The following is a 22878-nucleotide window of genomic DNA, read 5'->3' as shown; positions in this document are numbered from 1 at the left end:
GAAGGCGGGCCCTGGGGGCGGAGCAGGCCCTGGCGGTGGTGCAGGCCCTGGGGGCGGGGCGGACACAGGGTGAGGGGCGGGCCCCGTGAGGTGGGGCGGGCCCTGGAGGTAGGGCGGCCCCTGGATGCGCGAAGGGCCCCGGTGGGGGGCGGGACAGGCCCCGAGGGGGCGGGCCCGGGAGACGGCGGCTCCTGGAGGCGGGGTGGGCCCTGGTCGGAGAGGGAAACAGGCCCGGAGGGGGCGGGCCCAGACGGCCGCGGACCCGGAGGGCGGGGCAGGCCCTGAGTACGGTGAAGGCTTTGGGGGCGGGCCGGGCCGGGACGGGGCGGGACGGACCCGGGTGGGACGGGGCGGGATGGGCCGGGAGGGGGCGGGACGGACCCGGGAAGGGAGGGACGGGCCAGGAGCGGGTGGGCTCAGGCGGCTGCTAGGCCGAACGTGCCGCAGGCCGGCCGCAGGCCCAGCGCGCCACCATGGAGCGGCAGGGCCGGCGGCCGCGGGGACCGCCGCAGCAGCAGAGACAGCAGAGGAGGAACGGGGGCTGAAGCCGGGGCCTCCGGGTAGTGGGCCAGTGAACCCTCAGCCGTCCTTGAGCCCAGACTCCCGTTCCCTGCCTTTCTGGGCGCCGGCGGTGACCCCGCTGGACGATGCGCGCCCCGGGCCGCCCGGGAGGCTGAGTCCGCCGCCCGGTTCTCGCCCCTCGCCACCACCCACCATGGCCTGGCCCGGCGCCGAGGGCGCGGCTGACCGGCCGGGATCCCCGGCCTGGGGCGCCCCCACCGGCTCCGCGTCGTCTTCGTCCGCCTCCTCCGGCGGCTCGGCCTCGGCAGGAGCTGGGCTGTGGGCCGCGCTCTACGACTACGAGGCGCGCGGCGAGGACGAGCTGAGCCTGCGCCGCGGCCAGCTGGTGGAGGTGCTGTCCCAGGACGCCGCCGTGTCGGGCGACGAGGGCTGGTGGGCCGGCCAGGTGCAGCGGCGCCTCGGCATCTTCCCTGCCAACTACGTGGCGCCTTGCCGCGCGGCCGCCCACCCCGCGCCGCCGCCCGCCAGACCGCCGCCGCCGCGGCCCGGCTCGCCCGTGCACGTCGACTTCGAGCGGCTGGAACTCAAGGAGCTCATCGGCGCCGGCGGTTTCGGGCAGGTGTACCGCGCCACCTGGCAGGGCCAGGAGGTGGCGGTGAAGGCGGCGCGCTGCGACCCGGAGCAGGACGCGGCGGCGGCGACCGAGAGCGTTCGGCGGGAGGCCCGGCTCTTCTCCATGCTGCGGCACCCCAACATCCTCGAGCTGCGCGGCGTGTGCCTGCGGCAGCCACACCTCTGCCTGGTGCTCGAGTTTGCCCGCGGCGGAGCGCTCAACCGCGCGCTGGCCGCCGCCAGTGCGACCCCGGACCCCCGCGCGCCCTCCCCGCGCCGCGCGCGCCGCATCCCCCCGCACGTGCTGGTCAACTGGGCCGTGCAGATCGCGCGGGGCATGCTCTACCTGCACGAGGAGGCGATGGTGCCCATCCTTCACCGGGACCTCAAGTCCAGCAACAGTGAGTGGGGACGGCGGGGCGGCGGGATGGGGGAGAGGAAGACGCAGTTGCGCCAGGCGCAGTCCACTTGGATGGGCTAGTTGACCTCCGGACTCGCGAAAAGCCCCCTGCGCAGACTTTCGAGGGCGCAGAGGTCCATTTGCACCCTGGTTACTTGCTTTGGAGCAGGTGACCCACTTTGCTTTGTGGCTTTTAGGTGCTTTTTTTTTTTTTCTTTTAATTCAGATCAGACTTGCTTGCAAACCACACAGTTGTAGAAGATCTGGACTTTCTGGAAACCTCATGGTGCTGTTTGGCCTTTAGGTACACTAAGTAGTTCGTTTGGATAGAACTTCGCCAACCGAGGCCTTCCTGGAAACCCATGCCCACCCCCCACCCCCCGTTTTGTCTAGTGGCCTTCATCAACCTGCCCTTTCCTTCAGCTTTACAAGCACTGTATTGAAGTCTCTTCTTTCCCACTTTCAATATGGCTTCGTGTCCTTTGACGTCTCCAAAGTATTTTCATTCAGATGTCTCTGCCCGTGAAGTATGATTTCATTATTGGTTCAGTGGCTTGTGTGTTAGGGAATTGTCTCCAGACCAGAAACACCATTTTGTGCCATCATGCACATTTGGGTTGATTTAAGAGCAAGTTCATTTTCCTTGTGCAGGTACTTGAAATCTAGAAAATCTGGCCTGTATCATTCACTTTGTTTATAAATCAAAGTGCGTTTTACAGATGTCGATTAAGAACTGACAAAGGAACTCAGCCCAAATCCTATTAAATTTCATCATATAAAAGAGCTACTAGAATTAGCTGTTTAAAGTTTGTTCTTCGGTATTGAAGATCTCTTCACAGTCTTAGAATGAGGTAAAATCTCATGAAAGATTAAAGGATGCAGCCAGAACTGGTGTTGGCCTACCACAGCTGCATGTGTTTCAACCTTGTAAAACCTGCTAGGACAGGAGCTGAGGCAAATGGAAACATTGCCCTTCTCCTGCTCTGCAAGACAGAAGAGTGACAGGAAGAAATGATATATTTGTTGTATGTTTATGTAGACTTTTTCTCCTATTCAAAATCCTATAGCAGTGTACCTGAAAATGACTAATGTAGCATTTCGGAACTGTAAATAATATGAGTGTTGGTAACTACAGATAAGCATTGAATTTTTTTTTTTTTTAATCTTATGACTTCTGTTGGCCCCCATGTCTTACAATTTAGATTGTAGCTGCTTGAGTGACAGGAACAAATTCTAACAAAATATGGACTAGAGAAGTGGCAGGGGTGGTATGCGCCCTCAGAGTCCTGACAGAGGCTGCATGAGGCCACTTACTCACTTTTGGACTGTGTTGCAGTAAAGACATAGCACAATTTCAGATGGACTGACCTTTGTAACTGCTTAACACCTGACAGTCTTTGTTACCAATTCGAGCTTATTGCCTAAACTATGCTTTTACTGAAAGAAACGTTTAACCTGCTGCCAAAGAACATGACCTGTGTGTCCCAGAAGCCCTACCCCTATGAAACCCACAAGCCTTTGTCTGCTGAGAGTTTTCTACAGAACCAGGTATTTTAAGGATGGCAGCAGCATCCTGCTTGTTCTGGCTCCTGGCAGTTGCTGTAGTTGTGATAGGCATGGAACCTGGCATCCTACAAACTTACTCTGTTGCCGGGCGTCAAATCGCCAACACCGGCAAACAGTTTGGGTTGGGCTGATCCTTAGACCCAGAAATTAAAGGGTCTGTAACTCTTACTTTTGCATTATGCTTAGGCTGTTCGGTTGGTTGTAATAACGCTTAAGGTCCATACGACCTCTTCACAGAGGCAGAGCATGTCTGCCAGTGGTGGTAAAAGCGCAGAAGGGCAGGTTAACCCATGTTCCAGTGTATAAATTGAAAACTTTTAAAGTGCTAATACTATTAAATAGTGAAAAGAAATAGCATGAACTTGGAATAATAAAATGGTTAAAAATTTTTTATTGACACCAAAAAAACTTGTAACATGGAACAAGTAGCTTACTGTGTCTCAGGGAGATATTATGTAATCTGAAGGTGATTATAGGCTGCAATTTAGTTTTTGAAAGACTTTTCACCCTCAGAGTAAGTTGCCAAACTTCCTGGAGCATTTTAATTTCTGTAATTGTTAGGCAGAGTGGCATTATCGCACTTTTAAAATGACTTAATTGGCTAGGTCACTCGCCTAGCCAAATATTTGTTACGATATGACCACTTTTTACAGTTTTTAACTGTAATTTCTATGATATAAGCATTTTGAATAGGGCCTAAAAGGTGCAGAGCAGGGTCTAGCACATTGTCTTATCCTGGCTCTGGTATTATTTATTCAATGAATTAATGCATGTCCCTGGGAACCCTCTTGTGATATATGAAGCCATAACTTCTTGTTGAGATTTTTCAGTACAGCAGACTCTATTACATTATGTTTTGTTTGACTCTATTGGATATTTGCTAATGGTGGTAGTGAGTTAATGATAATGTAAACAAGGTTTTAAAAAAATCTATGTTGAATTTTAATTTTTTTCTTTAGTCTGCTCTTGTAACAAAGAGCCAGAATACAGCTACTTGGACCTGAGCTAGTAGAAATTATTGTCTTAAAACAAATGTTTAAATTTATCAAACTAAGACATGGCTCTTGATATATTTTCTTTTTTTTCTCATCAGTCTTTTTTTTTTTTAAGTCCTGTCATATCATTCTGAGACAATGTTTGTTGAAATAAAAACCAATCTTGTGATGTACAAGCAATTTTATCCCTTTTTCAAGAAACAGCAAAAGATTCGAAGTTGAGCCAGATGAGCAAGTTTTAAGCATCATTTATGTTGTTGAAATATGCTAGGCCCTGTCACTCCCAGATGCAAAGTAAATAGAAAATGCTTTGCTAAATCTGTGTACCACAACTAGAAAGCAATACAAGGCAACCTTGGGTTACTGTGAAAAGGACCAGTTTTATATGCACTCAAAGAAGAGAAAAACCATTGTGAGCTGGAACTCATTTATTCCACAGTTTGACGGCCCACCCTCTACCAGGAACTTCTAGCCCCCAGGATATAGTGTGAAAGCAGATGGTAAAGTGTTCCCCCAGCACAGGACTTAAGTCTCACAGGGAAGATAAATGGCAGTCATGCAAATATCAGTAAGTGCTGTCAAGAAAAGAAAGCATGATGAGGGGTAGAGAGTGAGGACGCTAATCAGACGGGGTGGTCAAGGGCAGCCACTCCGAGGAAGTGACACGGAGACTTGGAGAAGGAGGAATGAGTCCAGCAAAGGTCAGAGGACGCAGAAATGAGCCTGATTGTTGGAGGACTGGGAAGAAGGCGGGCCGGAGGGCTGGAGCAGAGAGTAGAAGAGAGGTGTGGGCTGGGGGTGGCTTGCAGGCCCCTGATCCACATGGGGGTTCACTCTGAGCACCATCCATCAGTCCAAAGCCTCCGGGCATTTTGTGCAGAGGAGGGGCATGATCGAATGCCTGTGTTTATAAGATTACTCTGAAGACTGGACTAGGAACTGGCCTGAGTGAAGACTGGGAAATTGTTCAGGCCAGAGAAAGCATTGGTTTGGCTGAGCAATGGAAGTGGTTTTCAGGGATGTCACCAGGAAGGAGTGAAAAGAAAATAGTACAATATGTGAATTGCTGAGGAGGGTTTGAATTATTAGAATTTAGTCTTAAGTGTTTTGTTTGTTCTGACATAGCTCAGGATAGAAAGAAGATTGCATGGCATAATTTATGGTTCCTTTTTTACTAATGTTGCTTACTGTTTTCTACCTTTTTTTTTTTTTTTAAGCAGAAAATAAATGTTGCGTGAGAAACTGAGCCACAGACCTTGTAGCTGCTTATTTGTGTACTTTTTCTTTCAGTGATTAGGTATCTTTTATCCTGATTTTTTTTTTTTTTTAGCCTCCTGGGAATAATTATTATATATTATTATCTACAAGGACATCTGCAGTCTATAAATAGACATAGTTATATTTATTATGAAATGCAATTTAGAGCTCTTACTAAAACTACAAAAGGAGTCTATTTTTTTTTTTTTTTTTGCTTTTCTCATTAGTGCAGTGTAAATAAAGGAGCTATTTGAGAAAATTATAGCCAGCATGATCTCCAAATAAGGTGCTTACAAAGCTCATAAGAGTGGTTTGGGGGAGCTATTAATTATGCTATTATCAGTTGAGAGACGTGCGTCTTCTCCCTTCTCTCGTCTGTTCTTTTACTCCAGACATGCAGCTTCATGCCATGGCCTCTTCCTGTTCTAGGGGTTCAGGGAGATCAGTTCAGAGAGTCCAGTGCTGACAGAGAGCTCTCTGCTTCTGAAACAAAATTGACTAGAGATATATCTTTGAAAGAATGGCAATCAAAATGGGTCTTGGTTTTGATCAGGCATGTCTTCCCCTTCCATTTTTATGCTTGCTTGTTGGAAAATAAATAGTCCACTTCTGATTTCTTTTTTAAATAGTTGTGAGTAATTTAGTGCTAATGATCATTTTATGGGTTTCCTGGTGGCTCAGACGGTAAAGAATCTGCCTGCAATGTGGGAGACCTGGGTTTGATCTCTGGGTTGGGAAGATCTCATGGAGGAGGGCATGGCAACCCACTCCAATATTCTGGCCTAAAGAATTACATGGACTGTACAGTCCATAGGGTCACAAAGAGACATGACTGACTGACTTTCACTTTTCACATTATGCTCATTTTATAAGGTACATCTCAGATCGTTTTGTAGTCATTGTCAAGTGTATCAAAGCATGGGAAAGGAAAGCAGAGATAGGAGATCTCCTCCATCATTTCAGAAGGCCATCTGCAAGTCCCGCTTTCCCACACTGGCATGTGAGGGTTGGACTGTTCTAGAACCGTGCAGTACCAGAAGGAGCCTTGGCTTTGAGGTCAGACCTGGGTTTGAATATTGGTGTCCTCTACCAGCTGTGTGACCTTGGGCAAGTTATATAACCTCACTGAGCCTGAAAGTCTTGATTTCTGATACTGTCTACTGAATTCCTCTCTTGGAGATGGAGAGGAACCTGTAGGGGAAAAATCTAGTTTTTTTTTTTTTAATCCTTCATAGGCAATTGGGTACATTCTACATGAAAGCAGATGGCTTTTTTTAGTGAACAGTTAGGAGTCAGGTATGGCTAGAATGAAAAGTAGACAGTGGCTTTTGTTGAGAAGGAGACTGGTGTTTAGCTTGTGGCCAGTTAGCCTGGCCTTGAATGCCACGCCAAGAGTTGTGGACTGTCTAACGGCAAAAGCAAGCCATGGACAGTTTTGAGGAGGAAAGAGCTCTGACAAACATCTACAAAGAAAAGTATATAACCTTAGGGTAATTTGCTTTATGACTATATCTATCAATACCCACTATTATTAGTGGGTCAGGAATAAAAAATAAAATACTTAGACATCAGTTTGGCATAAATTGTTTATCATCTATGGCCAGAACCTAATTCATCAGTTTGGCATAAATTGTTTATCATCTATGGCCAGAACCTAATTTTTATAATCCTTATTTATTTAGTCAGCTGATATAGGGCACTTTCTCCCTCTGACTCACCAGTGTTAGAAAATAATGACCAGATTTACTATGTCAGGCTGATGATTTTAACTTCGAATTTCAGTGTGACTTCCCAAACTCTCTGTGGTACTTGAGGGGCTCCCACAAGGTAGAAATACCTTGATGAAGGAATTTTAGGGGGCAGAAGGAAGGGTTCCTGGGGAGGCTGGGAGAACTGTGATGGCTTTATTTTGGAGCCTAAAACTTATATTTGTACAACTGACCCCAAAGCAGCAAGGATTTAGTTAGCTCTGACTCCACTTCTCACAAGCAGTGGGCTCATGGACTGAAACTTTCTGAACAGGGTAGTGTGAGGATCACTGAGAGAGTGTACCCCTGCGGTCAGCACACTTTCCTCTGTAGGTCCAGATAGTAAATGTGTTAGCTCTGCAGGCCCTGTAGTTCCTGTTGCAACTATTCAGCTCTCCAGTTTGGACCACAGGATGTAGTTCCCAGACTTCTGTGTATGTCAGAGTACTTAATAAACTGTAAGCTGCAATCTAAGTGTAAGCTGGTGACTATACTTATTTCTGTGTATGATTTAGAAACACTTTGAGTGCTTTAAATAGTTCCTAACTTGCTTGTGTGTGCACTCTTTGATACCTGAAAGCTTTCCACAGTTCTTTATAACCCAAGGACATTGTTATTTCTGCAGAATATAGTGCCATGTTATCACGCGTTTATTCATTTTAGTTGGGGGTAAGAGTCTTCATCATTTGATTGCCTCCCTTGGTCCAGGCCAACCAGCTATACAAGGAAACAGTCCCGCGCTCTGTTCCCTGTCGGAATGCTGCCCTCCGCACACTGTGGCAAGTCTGCTTGTAACTTGGGCTGATAAGTTGAGGGTCAGGGAGAAGGCATGAAGTATTCAATTGCTGTTTTAACTGTTTCACTGCAGAGTTCATTGGACTTCCCTGGTGGTTCAGACGGTAAAGAATCTACCTGCAATGCGGGAGACCTGGGTTTGATCCCAGGGTTGGGAAGATCCCCTGGAGGAGGGCTTGGCAACCCACTCCAGTATTTTTGCCTGGAGAATCCCATGGACAGAGCTCTCTGGTGGGCTGTAGTCCATGGGGTCACAGAGAGTCAGACACGACAGCAACTAAGTGCAGCAGCAGAATTCATTACTGGGACGTTTTTTATGCTTTTTGAAAAAGAGCGAATCACATGCCGTTTGGGGAGAGTGTCTTGACTACATATAGGAGGTTTGAGTTATTATTGGCTTAATTGACTTTCAAGAGTTACTTTGTTTCAGGTTGTTTGCAAATATTGACTCACATAATATCAACTATATTACTTTCTGTTTACTAACTTATTCATGTAGGATATTGCGGCAGATTCCTCCCCCATGAGTTTTCTTTGTTCCTTACCTTGACAAAATACGGAAAATGTTCAGCCGATAGAGTGAGCTGGTGTTTCACACACAATGAAATGTAAGAAGTTTTCTCACTGAAGCTGAATATTGTGTGTGTCTATGGTGGTAAGCGCCATGTGAAGTCACGATTTAGCTGATCACGTGTCCGGAACTTGCAGCGGTCTCTCTCCTTGTATATAGTGGGCTGACTCATTCATCACACCATTTAGTGGCTGCACTGCATGCCAGGGATGCTTCAGGCTCTGGGTAGTCAGTGGTGAGCAAAGCAGAGAGCAAGTGCTTCCCCTCCTGGAAGTTACATGCCAGAGGGCAGTGTGGGCGTTAGAGGGTAGATGGTGAAAGACGTGGTGTGGTGGAGGGTGGCAATGCTTAGTGCAGGAGTACCAGGTCACTTCAGTCTTTGAAGCCCAGTGGACTGTAGCCCGCCAGGCTCCCCTGTCCACGGGATTCTCCAGGCAAGAGTACCGGAGTGGGTGGCCGTGCCCTCCTCCAGGGGATCTTCCTGACCCAGGGATCAAACCCACTCTTAGTCTCCTGCATTGGCAGATGGGTTCTTTACCATTAACGCCACCTAGGAAGCCCAATGCTTAGTAGAAAAACTAAAAGTTGTAAAGGAAGGTTAAAATCTTGGAGTGAGCAATTCAAGATTAGCGTGTGGTTAAGAAAGGCCATCCAGAAAAGGAAGCAAAACCTGAAGAAGTAGGAAAGCGGATCACCTGGAGAAATAAGCTCTGGTTGAAAAACAGAAATCTCTCCCCAGAGCAGGAGCCTGCTGTGACAGGAGAGGCCTGGAAGGGAATCATGGGGCACCCGGGAGAGAGGGGTTGGCCCCTGGAAAGTTTTTGAACCGAGGCCTGGACTCTGAGTGACATTGCAGCAGGTCACACAGTCTGCAGTTTTGAGAACCCTCGAGGAACTAGGGTGGAAGTGAACACTTGGGAGTCAGCAACACGTCCGTGGCATGTGAAGCCCTGAGAGTGGCTGACATTGTCTGGGGACTGAGTGCCAAGAGGAAAGACCAGGGGTCTGAGGGCTGAGCCCTGGAGGTCACCAGGGATTAGAGGCCCTGCAGAGAGGGAGGAACCAGAAAAAGGAGCAGCTGGTAAAGGAATGAAAGTGACAGAGTGTGAGAGTGTTGTGACACTTGGGGGCCAGAGAAGAACGGGGTTCAGGGGAGAACGATCAACCGCGTCAGTTGCAGCTGATGGGTCAATATCCAAATAAGTACTTTGCTATCATCATTTCTAAAGCAGTCTGTGCTGTTTTAGGAGGAACAGGTGCATTGGTTATCCATACTCAGCAGCTGCCTTAACATGAAAAGGTTCATCTTCTTCCTGCTCCTTCTTCCCCTTATAGTAGTCACTCATTTAGCAACTGTTTATTGAGTATATAGAAATGGTAGTTGCTGTGCAGTAGAAATAAATGAATACAGTGAGTTAGGTGCACATTCTCTCCTCCAGGTGCTTATAATTTAATTAGAGATGAGACCAGCAAGTGAGATAAGTGTAATGGGAGTGGCACAGCTTAAGTGCCTTAGAAATGCAGAGAACATCTATGATGTCCTGAGGGAAGGCACCCAGGGGGACATGGTATTTACAGGCTCGTATAATAAGGACTTCCCTGATGGCTTAGCTGGTAAAGTGTCTGCCTACAACGTGGGAGACTCGGGTTCAATCCTGGGTCAGGAAGATCCTCTGGAGAAGGAAATGGCAACCCACTCCAGTACTCTTGCCTGGAAAATCCCATGGATGGAGGAGCCTGGTAGGCTACAGCGCATGGGGTCGCAAAGAGTCGGACACGACTGAGCGACTAAACTAAACTTTCGTAATATGGGAGCAGGGAGAGAGTGGCAAAGCTGTTCATTTTTGGTTTTTTGGTTTGTTACTAGAAGGGGAAATTGAGATGCCAAAGGCCGGAGGGACCTGACGGCCATCTCACAGTAGGTGCTGCAGCGAGAATCCAGGGCTGGAGCTGGGCTGCCTCCATGGGAAGTGGAGGCCAGGCGTGGTTTCATGGAGGGTGCAAGGGGGAGGCAGTCCACACGGCTGGCACCAGGAGCAAGGAGACGCTAATGTAATGTCATGTTTTTTAGAAGTGGCCTTTAATGTACGGAAATTTTAGGGTGTAGGATTCCTTTTGGAAAGTCCAGGAAGAGCTGAAAAGACATAGAGATGAGATTGAGGAGGGACTTGAAGACCAACATGAAGGCCTCCAGAGACTGGTGAGTGAATAAGTACTACAGGTGTGGGAATGGATGGAAGAAATGTGAGAAAGTTCAGCGCTATTTGGTAAACTTAGAAAGTTATTTTTTCCCCTGGAAATGAATGGCTGATTGTTTTCAGACTTGAAATTCACAGAGTAACATTACTGTCTTAGGCTGAGAGGTGGTGTTTTGTTAATATATTCTTCCACATTGGTGCTTTCCTCAATTGATTTCTTTCTTACAGACTTTTTTTTTTTTTTTTATAACATAGTCCTAGTTAAAGGTTAATTGAAATGAACCTATTTGACTCAAATGGAATTTGGACTGGCACTCCCATAAATGGTGAGGAAATAGAATGGATACATTGTAATTGCTTTGAAAAATATATACATTATATACTATAATTCAGAAAATACCAAAGTGAAACTTCAAAGGAGCTGGAAAAAATCAAGTGCCTCATGGTTGAATAAGTAGACAAAACACAGGTTGTAAAGCCTGATTGTTCAAGAATGGGGCTAACAGGGGTCAAAAATCTTTACTGAAGTCGCATAAAAAGGGGCTCAAACATTCGTCGCTGGGTTGCTAGCAAGAATTGACTACTTTCTGTGGCCCAGAAATTGATGTGCCCGCTTCATGCATGGTTGTTCCTTGGGGTCCTCTTCCTGGCAGTGGGCAGGAAGCGGAAGCACTGCAGCCTGCCCTCCGCTGAAACCTGGCCAGGTGCCCAGTCACGTTACCTGTCGGGACACTGGCTATTTTTGGTTTCGGTCATTTTGCCCAAAAGATAAGGAATTTGAAGAATTCTGCTGAACACCTCTGAAATAGAATCCAGAACAATGGGCCTTTCATGGAACTCTAAACGTTTGACATTCAGAGTGTTATTTTAACTTGTTTTCTGTTAGTTCAAAGCTTCTGTGGAAACCTCGGGCTCCAGGTGGGAGCAGGTGTTTCAAAGCTGCCAATGCAGTGGCTGCTAATAGTGCATTCTGCCATGGCATTGCTTTAGAAATGCAATCCTCTTTAAATATTGAGTGTTTACTTCTCACTGGTAGTTCTGCCTTTATTTTAGAGTTGCCTTTCTGAGGTTTTTTGCTTCTAAGGGCTGTCAGGCATTACTTGGGGCCTGAGGATGTGGATTGGTTATAAGGCCCATTTTAATCAAGGCATCCTCATGCCTTCCTGTTTGGAAGTTTATCAGAAGGAGGAGATAAAATATGTGAAAATGTCTTGGAAAACACAGTTATATAGAACTGCCAGCCAACTCGACCATTAATGTAGAGTCTTGTATGGTGTAAGGATATCATCATTTAAAAGTGAAAGTAGTGTGTATTATGAGGGGGAAAACATCATACAGCTGATAAAGTAGCTTTGTGTGTGTGTGTGTTGGCCGCTCAGTCATGTCCGACTCTTTGCGACCCCACGGACTATAGCCCGCCAGGTTTCTCTCTCCATGGAATTCTCCAGGCAAGAATACTGGAGCATATTGCCATTCCCTTCTCCAGAGGAACTTCCCAACCCAGGGATCAAACCCCAGTCTCCTGCATGGCAGGCAGATTCCTTACTGTTTGAGCCACAGGGAAGTCCCTGTGGCTAATTACCCATTTTTTGTTTCTGTGGTTCAAGTATACAGGATTTTAAGGGATCAAATATTGTTTTTTTCTTGATATTTATGCGGAATTAGCACTGAGAAATAAATATACCTTAAGCCGACATGGAAGAAAGGAAAATTCAAAAATTAACAAAGTGAAATTTCTGATTATTCTGTTCCCTTTTTGTAACTGGTAGCATTATTAGTAACAAGGAAGACTGGGTTGCTAGCAAGAATTGTCTGTTTCTGTGGCCCAGAATTTGGTGTGCCCACTTTGTGCCTGGTCGTTCAGATGCATGCTCTTCAGATGGGATCTGAAGCCTGGCCCTGTATGGTAGCCGTATGATCTGGGTTACATTTCTAACTATGACCTGGAAACTGTAAATTCCAGACTGTCACAGAATGGCATGAAGGTCCAATGAGATATGAAATGGAGACAACTCGACATAGAAGAGGATTAGTTAGTGGGAGATAATTTTCTTATTATAACTGGTGATATTAATAATTATCATTAATGAAAACTATTCTATTGAGTGTTTGGTGTATGAGGTACTGCCTTAGGTGGTGTTGGGGGGATGGAAGGGGGTCCTTACTCTCTGCATATTAGTTAGAAGTTCTAGGGGAGGGAACATTACATGCAACAGTATTTATTCAGAATTGGCAACTTGTATAATCAGTCCCCCTTCAGCTAGCTCATGTTGCATTAACTCTGTGACTTCAGTGACTGTCTAAATTGATGACACAAATGTGAATACATTACAAAGTGAAATTTCAAGCCTTGCAAAGTGATAGGATTTCCTGACATCCATGAAAGTAATATTGAAGATTTGCTAAAAATGCTTTCAAACCCATTGATCACGGGTATATGTGGATACATGTATGTGTAATCCTTACGAAACGCTTACTGTGTTTCAGACATGGTTCTGAGCACTGTGTGTCTTCGTTTCTTCCTCCCTACAACCCCATGACCTTCGCACTGTCGTAATTCCCGTGACAGACAGCAATCAGAGGCAGAGTCCAAACCGAGCAGTCTGCCCTGCGCGCATGCTTCTGTCGTGATGCCTCTGGGCTGCCCTGAGATCACGTGGTAATTATCCAATGGCAGGAAATCAGAAAGGACGACAGCGGGCTCCTGAATACAAGCAGATTTCCAAGGGATCGAGAAAGCGGTTGTGAAAAATTGATAACCGCTGTCAACTGAGCAATGCTGGCCGTAGTTAGGACCATGGACCCAGGGGTCAGACAGCCTGAACCTTGAACGGCATTGCTCCTTAGCTCTGTGACCTTGGACGGATTACTCAGCATCTCTGTGTCTCAGTTTCCTTATCTAGCAAGTACAGGTGATAAATAATATCCACCTATAGCACTCTGGTGGGGGTTATCTGATTAAAATACCCGTTAAGTGTACCGGACAGAATGTGCTCCATCAACGCTGATTACTCCTATAACATTTGGGAAAGTGCTTCCCCTTTTCCACAGATCAAACATGAAGAATGTCTTATGCTCGTTTCCAGTTTTGTTTGGATAATTTATTTTAAGAAGTCTCCCATGCTTGTTCATTTTTGTCCTTTTAAGAGTTAGTGCCTAGTTTAAACAATGACAAAAGTGTTGTTAAAGAATAAAAGGCTTTTCAAAAAAAATTCAGTTAATTTATTCATTTTTAAATGAAACAAAGGTGAATATTTTTAATGATAAAAGGTGCAGTTTATAAAGAAGATGGACATCATAAATCATTAGACACCTAATAACAAAGAAAGATACATAAAACAAAAATCAGAAGAAATATAAGGGAAAAGAACAAAATACATAATCATAGTGAGACATATTAACATTTCTCTGAGAATATTTTATCAAGTGCAGAAAAAATAAGAATAGGAGCATCTTGAATGATGTCATTAATAATTTAAGTATAATAGATTAATATAATTAATTTATATTAATCTTGTATCCTGCACAAATATATTTAAAATTTTGTATCTCATATGTTGTTATTAGATGTCCATAGGACATTTAGAAAAACTGGCAAAAAAGATTAAAATAGACTTTTTCATGTTATTTTTCAAGGTGAAACCTGAATAATAACTCCCCCTACACACACACAGACGTATACTCTATTAACTCTGAAATTTGGGTTACTGTTTGATTGGATTCACTGTGTTGCTCACTTTTTTTTTTTCAGTACTAATTATCTTCTGATCATGAAGACCTATCTCTTGCGATTTTTGTGAGGATTAAATGAAATAACGCCTGTAAAGTACAGGGAATATATAGTGAATATTGACAGCTACCAATGACTCTTATGGACTGGTTATTGTTTCTGTTAGATGGGAACTGGCGTGGGCAAAGGATAAACATGAGAAGGAGCATGTTTTGTTCATTTCACCTGTAAACACCATGCACCTGTGCTGAATCAGACATCACAGAGTGGTTCCATGCGGGTGAGCACGAATGTACACGTTTCTTACCGTCTTTCTCCTCTCCTGCCATGCCCACCACACACACACTCTCTCCCTCACACACTCACTGTGTCACACTTACTGTCTCAGCGCTCACAGTAGTGGAGGCATCAAGTAAGTGCAAACGCAGCGGTACGTGGCGCCTCGCAGAGCTGTCACCAAAACACAGAGGTCACGTGAGTGTGGAGGACGTGATGCTTCCTGACTTGGGGTGTCTGGAAGATGTCACTGAGCAGATACTGCTTGGGCTGGAGGAGCAGCCAGCCTGGCTGGAGCGGAGGAAGCTTATCCGTAGAGGAACCGGGCATGGTTTGAATGTAGCTTGCTGTGTGAATCTAGGGGCTGTGATTGCCCAGGTTTCAGAGTGTGGACATTATCCCTGAGTTATGGGGACTCATGGAATGTTTTAAAATGCAGGTTATTGGGATATAATTTATATAGAGTAAAACTCACCCTCTGAGGGTTCACTTTGATGAGTTTTGACAGATACATATAATCCTGTGACCACCACCACCAAGAGAGAGAATTTGCACACCTTGGAAAAATTCTCCCATGAAGTGCTGCCCTCAGACCTTTCCCTTCAGCCTCAGAGCTGCTGGTCTGATTTCTGTCCCCCTTCCAGGATGTCATACAAGATCACTGTATGAAACCTTTCATGTGGGGCTTTCTTCTGTTAGTGTAGTGGTTTTGAGAGTCGTCCCTGTTGTGAGATGTATCGGTAGTTTATTCATGAGAGGCTTAAAAAGATAAAAAAGAGAAGGACTGTAATTTGGTGTGAGATGGTGGCAGGGTAGTGGGGGAGTGGCATCTGCAGGGCATTCAGTTCAGTTCAGTCACTCAGTTGTGTCTGACGGTTTGCAACCCCATAGACTGCAGCACGCCAGGCCTCCCTGTCCATCCCAAACTTCCAAGATTTACTTAAACCCATGTCCATTGAGTCAGTAATGCCATCCAGCCATCTCATCCTCTGTTGTCCCCTTCTCCTCCTGCCTTCAACCTTTCCCAGCATCAGGGTCTTTACCAATGAGTCTGTTCTTTGCATCAGGTTGCCAAAGATTGGAGTTTCTGCTTCAGCATCAGTCCTTTCAATGAATATTCAGGACTGATTTCCTTTAGGATGGACTGATTGAATCTCCTTGCAGTTCAAGGGACTCTCAAGAGTCTTCTCCAACACTACAGATCAAAAGCATCAATTCTTCAGTGCTTAGCTTTCTTTATAGTCCAACTCTCACATCTATACATGACCACTGGAAAAACCATAACCTTGACTAGATGGACCTTTGTTGGCAAAGTAATGTCTCTGTTTTTTAATACGCTGTCTCGGTTGGTCGGAGCTTTTCTTCCAAGGAGCAAGCGTCTTTTAATTTCATGTCTGTGGGGCACTGGGTTGAACTGGAATAACTGAGCTGCAGGCTAGAAGGAGGGTTTTAAGGAAGGAGCAAGGGGATAAGTTAGAAAACAGTAGGTTTAAACCATCCCTTTTGTAGCAAATGGGAAGGAGTAGCGTGGATATGCAGCTGCATCAGATCCTCATGGAAAATAGTGGGACATTTCTGCTTGGTTATAGGCAGAGAAATCAGGGGAGAGAGGAACCCAAGGCTCTGGGAAGGGCGGGGTGGGGGGGGTGCAGCTGGGCAGTGATGGGAAGCAGGGTTGTTTTAGCTTCTGCTTCCTGAGTGTGGCAGATGGACACGACTGAAAAGACTTAGCACACACGCACACACGTGAGAGCTCGGGGCAGCCCTGACCTCAGCTCAGCTCCTGGAAGCTGCTCTTGTAACTCTGAGTTTTGTCAGGGGGCTGGGGAGCCAGCATCTGGATAATGTTTCTTAGAAAGTTTTACTTTTTGCTGTATTCTGATCTCTGGGTAAAGCAATCCAATCTCATAAAATAACTTAATGGGTTAGCATGTCTATTCACATTTGGCAAACTTAAGATAATCTTTGATAATAGTGATTTATGGTAATATGCTGTCTACTTGCAATACTCTGATACATTCAGTAGAAAAGACTACATTTTTAGATCAGGACCTAAGTTCTCGGAAGAAGACCATGTATTATTTTCCTGTCACATAAACTTTCACAGACTTCTGATTCTCCCTGTGATATCTCAGTTAAATGTTTCCAGCCCCTAGAAATCATTTACTTTCTCATAAAGATGTTAAGCTGTGTTGTGTCTGGATTTTTTTAAACTTGTAACTTCAGGCACAAATGACCCACTAAAGGCTATGAAAAGCATGATGTATTAATAAGATAAAATGGTAAAATGCAGGTTTGTTCTCTTCACTGCTAACTGCAGTGAAGACTGTATTTTAAAAGCCACTGAAAAATTATAAAAATAAGCGAACACTCTCCCTTTGTTTTTCCCTTAGTTTTGCTCCTCGAGAAGATAGAGTATGATGACATCTGCAACAAGACACTGAAGATCACAGACTTTGGCTTGGCGAGAGAATGGCACAGGACCACCAGGATGAGCGCAGCGGGCACGTATGCTTGGATGGCCCCGGAAGTCATCAAGTCTTCCTTGTTTTCCAAGGGAAGCGACATCTGGAGGTGAGTAAGCACCGTGCATTTTGCTCTTGCAGATGTTAGCAGAAACTGGTTGCTGCACTTCCATTAAATGAGTCCCAGGTGTTAGTTGCTCAGTCGTGTCCAACTTTTTGTGACCCCGTGGACTGTAGCCCGCCAGGCTCCTCTGTCCATGGGATTCTCCAGACAAGAATACTGTAGTGGGTTGCCATTTCCTTCTCCAGGGGATCTTCCCGACCCAGAGAGCGAACCTGGGTCTTCTGCATTACAGGCAAATTCTTTGCCATGTGAGTCCCAAAGTATTGAATCATCCTGAGCATAATGGATAGTAAAGATGGTCCCCAGTGTGTGGTCATTCCATGTAACAACTTTTTTGACTTTACAATGGTGCAAAAGTGGTATGCACTCTCTAAAAACTGTACTTGGGATTTTTTTTTTTATCTTTCCCAGGCTAGTGACACATGGTCCAGTCCTCTCTTGTGAGGCCAGGCAAAGGCAGTGAGCTACAGCTCCCAGTCAGCCCCACCATCAGCGGGGGAAACAACCAATAATACACTTACAACCATTCTGGACCCAGACAACCACCCTGCTTTTCAGTTTTGGTATCGGATGCAATCAACTGCATGAGGTAGTCCACACAAGACCAGCTTTAGGCTTTGCGTTAGATGATTTTGCCCAACTCTAGGTTGATGTAAGTGTTCTGAGCACTTTTAGAAAGACTAGGCTAAGCTTGGTCTTCCCAGGTGGTGCCGGTGGTAAAGAATCCGCTTGCCAGTGCAGGAGACAGAAGAGATGTGGGTTTGATCCCCGGGTTAGGAAGATCTCCTGGAGGAGGAGGGCACGGCAACCCACTGCAGTGTTCTTGCCTGGAGAGTCCCATGGACAGAGGAGCCTGGTGGGTACAGTCCATGGGGTTGCAGAGGGTCGGACAGGACTGCAGTGAGAACGCAGCACGCACGGGCTAGCCTTCTGTGATGTTAGGTGTATTCAGTGTATTTTCAGCTTACTATGGAGTTATCCAGATGTGACCTCATTGGAAGTTGAGGAAGATCTGTTTGGGCCTTTTTGAAGGTTTTGTGGTTTTGATCACGTTAGTTATAATCATGCTGGAATGGGTAACTTGAGATTTTGATTGTCCTAGGACTTCCATTTGATAGGAGAATCTTATTAAATCTGAGGTTTGATTAAAACTGGTTATAGTTTGAGTCAACAGTAATGTCATTTTGTAAGACCTGTCGGTAAATAAACATAAATCTCACTTTAAGCAACATTTTGATTCCTCATGACTCACACACAGAATGTTAGCATGGAAGGAGTTTGAAGAAAAAAATTTAGATCAGCTCCTTCATTTTATAGATTGAATCATCTAAAGATTAAAGCTTCTGGTTTGGGAATGGAGAGCTGGACCAAAGTGGGATCCCAGGTTATCTGAATTTTCCATTCAACTTTGTCTCATTAGGGAGTGAAGACACCTTCCATGCCAGAACAACACAGAGAACAACAGAACAACTCTGTTTATACTTAAAATGCACCAGGAGCTTACTGGTCTTCACTTAAGGCTCATAAAATGCTGTGTGACTAATATTAAAACTCCAGGGTTTTTTTTTTAAATTGTTGTTGTTTTAACAGCTTTATTGAGATATAATTCACACATCATACAAACTATTGAATTCGCCAGTTTAAACTGTGCAATTTCATGGCTTTTAGCATATTAATAGATTTGTGCACCTTCATCACCACAATTTAGAACATTTTCATAATCCATTAAAGAAATCCTATTAAAGGTAGCCATCTCCCTCAAAACCTCATCCCTCCCAGCCCAAGGCAATCATGAATCTATGTTTTGTATCTTTAGATTTGCTTATTCTGGACATTTTGTATAAATGGAATTATGTAATATGCGGTCCTCTGAGTGGCTTTTCAGTTGGCATATTTTCAAGGTTCATGTCATAGAATGTGTCAGAACTTCATTCTTATCTATTGTTGAATAATATTCCATTGGACGGATAATACCACATTTTCTTGTCCATTTACCAGTTGATGGCATTGGGGCTGTTTCAACTTATTGACGAAATCTGAATAATGCTGCTATGGGCATCTGTGAAAAAGTTCTTGTGAAGACATGAGTTTTCCTTCTCTTGGATAGGAGTGAAATTGCTGGGTCACAGGGTAATTTTATAGTTAATCATTTGAGGAACTGCCAGACTGTTTTCCACCAATCCTCATTCCTACCAGCAGTGTATAAATAAGGCCTTCTAACTTAATTGTTATACTTACGACTTTTAAGAAATTTATCACCTGTGCCAGGCGTTCTATAGCGTCTTTGGGCCGTTCTGAGAAATACAAAAGCTTGGGCCTCACCCCTTACTTAATGAGTTATACTGTGGTGATAGAGCCTGAGCACATGTGTCTTTATAAAATATTAGATGTGTTGTTCTTGACTTAATCACAGTAATTTTCTGAACATATAATGCCAAAATACTTAAGTGACGTAGGTGATTGTTTTAAGAAATTATACTTCAAGACTCTGAAAACTCATAAAATGTACCATAAATCAATTTTACATTCTGAATAATTACTTAACACTATAACCATTTTACTCGTTGTGTGCCTTTTAAAATAAACTATGTAATTATAAGTTATACAAATGCTGTGCAATCTACATAAATGCTTTATAGCAACCTCACTGACTATAAACATAGAATCAAGAAGTAAGAAAAAAAGAATTTCTAAAATCAGTCACAGTCTGGGTCTTAAAGTCCAGACACTCGTGGAGAGGAAGTCCCTCAAAATCTGTTCTTTTCTCAGTTGTATAATATAAGCTTGGTTGTCTGATTTTCAGTAGAAGCATCTAATCAGAAGAGGGGAGAAGGATGCTAAGCTGGTAAAAAAGAAAAAAGAGCAAAAACAGCAGTTGAGAACAGAGTAGGCTACAGGAGCGAAAGAGCATGAAATGTATGAAAAAGACCAGAGCCTACTGACCTCCGTAGCCACCTGGTGTGGAGCCAGACGTCCGCACACATCTCCAGAACGCAGCGATGTGTTAAAGCAGAGTCCTAGGTGTCAGGATGTGGAAGGCAGGGCAGGCTGTCCCTCTGAACTACACAGACCTTTGCTTTAGAACCTCCTTTGTAATATTCCCATAAAAGTAATTGCATTCAAGAAGCATCGCCCTGGTCTGTGGGGCTGGTATTATATATGTACACCAGTGTATTTAGTGATCGTCCTCTCTGCCTCTGCCCTCCTTACCAGTTACTACTCTACAAGATAACTTTGACAGATATTATCACTGAACTTTTACTGTGACTCCTGTGATTACCCCAGTTTCACACTGACAGGTTTAGACATTTCCCCAGAATTGTAAAACTAATGAATAGCACACTCTGATCCATGGCTAAAGAGCCACGTTCCTGCCACCGCAGCCCTTAATCATTAGACCACTGTGTTCTCAGCAGAGGGCTTTTTATGCTATATCCCACTGAGTTTCAGAGAGCAGAAAAATATGCATTATGCTTTAGAAATTGTCCCATAGAAATAGTCCCCCCCTTTTTTTTTTCCAGATTGGTTCTTACCAGATTACTTTGCTCTGGAAAAATGACCTATCCTAAATTATTCATTCTCTGAAACTTCCAAGAGGCAAAGTTGTGCTGTTATTGTTTTAATTGTTATTTTCTATTGAGAATAGCAAGGAAGCTTCTTTGAATTTAGGCAGTTTTCGGTTATTCTAAGAATTTTTTGGTCTTATGCTCTGAAATGATTTTTGTTGATTGAACTGTAAATTAAGTTTACTCACTCTTGAAATTAAGTGTGTGTCTCTGCTAATGCATCATAATACAGATAATTTTTAAGAAACTAAGCAGATAGCCTTTGAAAAATCCTGTTTACAACTTAATTACTAATACTTTAATATAACCTAGAAGTACTGCACTGTATATTCCTTTTATTAAAAAATGTAAAGCAGTGCTTTGAGAGGGTAGGGCAGATATCCCTAATACTTCATCAGTGATTCAAGGTCAGCTCAAGGCCGTGTGAGTGGAGACACAGTCAGCAGAAAGTCAGCCCCGCAGCTCAGCCCCAGGCCTGCTGCCTCCAGGTCCAGGAGCCTTTCGGTGCTGCCCTCTTACTCCTCCTGGTGGAGAAGGGGCCCTGGATTCAGGCCCTCCAGACGGAAGCACCTCTGCTCCTGGGCCAGCAGCACATCAGCTGGAGGACCTGTGAGCCCCACTTGAGTAGGCACATTCTGTTGTTTCTATGTCCCTTTCTGAATGTTTCCAGTGTAGTCTGGAGTCCAGTGGGCACTAGTGGAGAGACCTATAAAGGCAGTGGTCATGGCCAGGATGACCTGCACCAGGGCTCCAGAGTCTCTCTGCAGACCAGCTCTTCTTCACAGAGGGCCTTTTGTATTTGTGATGCTGTGAATCACTGTATCTCTTAAGATCAGGAGATAATCAAATGAGACTCAGAAATCAGTTCCAACACACAGTTAAATGGCTTTTATTGCTTCTGAGCTGTTTTTGCCTTTGCTTAGGCATATTTTACTGCCTTCTGTCTGCTGTCTTTAAAACTATGCTCAAATATCATATATAAGCAGCAAACAGAAGAAATGAGAAGTTACTTCTTTAAATTTCAAACTTTTATCTGTTCCTGGTAACTGGCAAGCCTCTGCCAAAATGTTATGCTTGCCTGCAAGTATCCCACTTCACTAGAGTCATATTGAACACTGGCCTTCCCCCTATCTCTTTGGAGCAGTTTTTCAGAGCTATCTGAAATGCAGTCTCCTGGGCTATAGTCCTCCTTATGCCCCAAAATAAAACTTAACTCACACAAACACAAAAAGATTCAAACTTTTTTTAACTTAAAATTAATGAAGTTTGAAAAGATTAGAAAAGTGAATAGCACTGTACTTCTTATGTTAATAGTGGTGGTTTAGTCGTTAAGTCATGTCCAACTCTGACAACCCCATGGACCGTAGCCTGCCAGTTTCCTCTGTCCATGGGATTCTCCAGGCAAGGATACTGGAGTGGGTTGCCATTTCCTTCTCCAGGGGATCTTTCTAACCCAGGAATCGAACCCTGATCTGCACTGCAGGCAGATTCCTTACAGACTGAGCTACAAGGGAAGCCCCTTATGTTAATAGAGCTTAAAGCAAATAAGCTCCTTCCTTATAGGCTAGTTTCTTTTGCATTTCAACATTTTTTTGAATTTTTTAATTGAAGGATAATTGCTGTACTCAATTTTGTGGTTTTCTGTCATACATCAACAAGAATTATCCATAGGTACAAAGCTGTGTTCTCTCCCCATGCTCATGTTTTTTAAAGTCAGGTGAGTGTCAAGAGTGACTGATGTTTTATGTAATGAAACAAAAGATAATCTGAATGCACTTTATGTTTTGAAAAAGGTGACTTTCCTGGTGGCTCAGTGGTAAAGAATCTGCCTGCCAATGCAAGAAATGCAGGTTTGAGCCCTGGGACAGGAAGATCCCCTGGAGAAGGAAATGGCAACCCACTCCAGTATTCTTGCCTGGGAAATCCCATGGACAGAGGAACCTGATGGGCTACAGTCCATGAGGTCACAAAAAGTCGGACATGACTTAGCAACTAAGCAACAACAACAAAGAGAAACTAAGGTTCTGATTGGTTTTATAGAAGAGAATAAATA

At 44.6% G+C, this 22878-nt stretch overlaps 1 protein-coding gene across 1 annotated transcript in view; it reads left to right on the top strand.

Moving 5' to 3' along the window:
* Window positions 1-428: 428 nt before the first annotated feature.
* Window positions 429-22878, top strand: part of MAP3K21 (mitogen-activated protein kinase kinase kinase 21) — a 60250-nt gene continuing 37800 nt past the window's right edge. The window contains exons 1-2 of the mRNA XM_061161468.1: window positions 429-1535; window positions 17064-17244. Of these exons, the coding sequence (XP_061017451.1) occupies window positions 716-1535; window positions 17064-17244 (1001 nt within the window). The 5' untranslated portion in view covers window positions 429-715. The remainder of the gene's footprint in view (window positions 1536-17063; window positions 17245-22878) is intronic.

The sequence above is a fragment of the Dama dama genome, chromosome 15 (assembly GCF_033118175.1).
Source record: "Dama dama isolate Ldn47 chromosome 15, ASM3311817v1, whole genome shotgun sequence".
Taxonomy (NCBI): domain Eukaryota; kingdom Metazoa; phylum Chordata; class Mammalia; order Artiodactyla; family Cervidae; genus Dama; species Dama dama.
The sequence above is the reverse complement of the archived record's forward strand: the minus strand, read 5'-3'. Positions and strand labels throughout refer to the sequence as shown.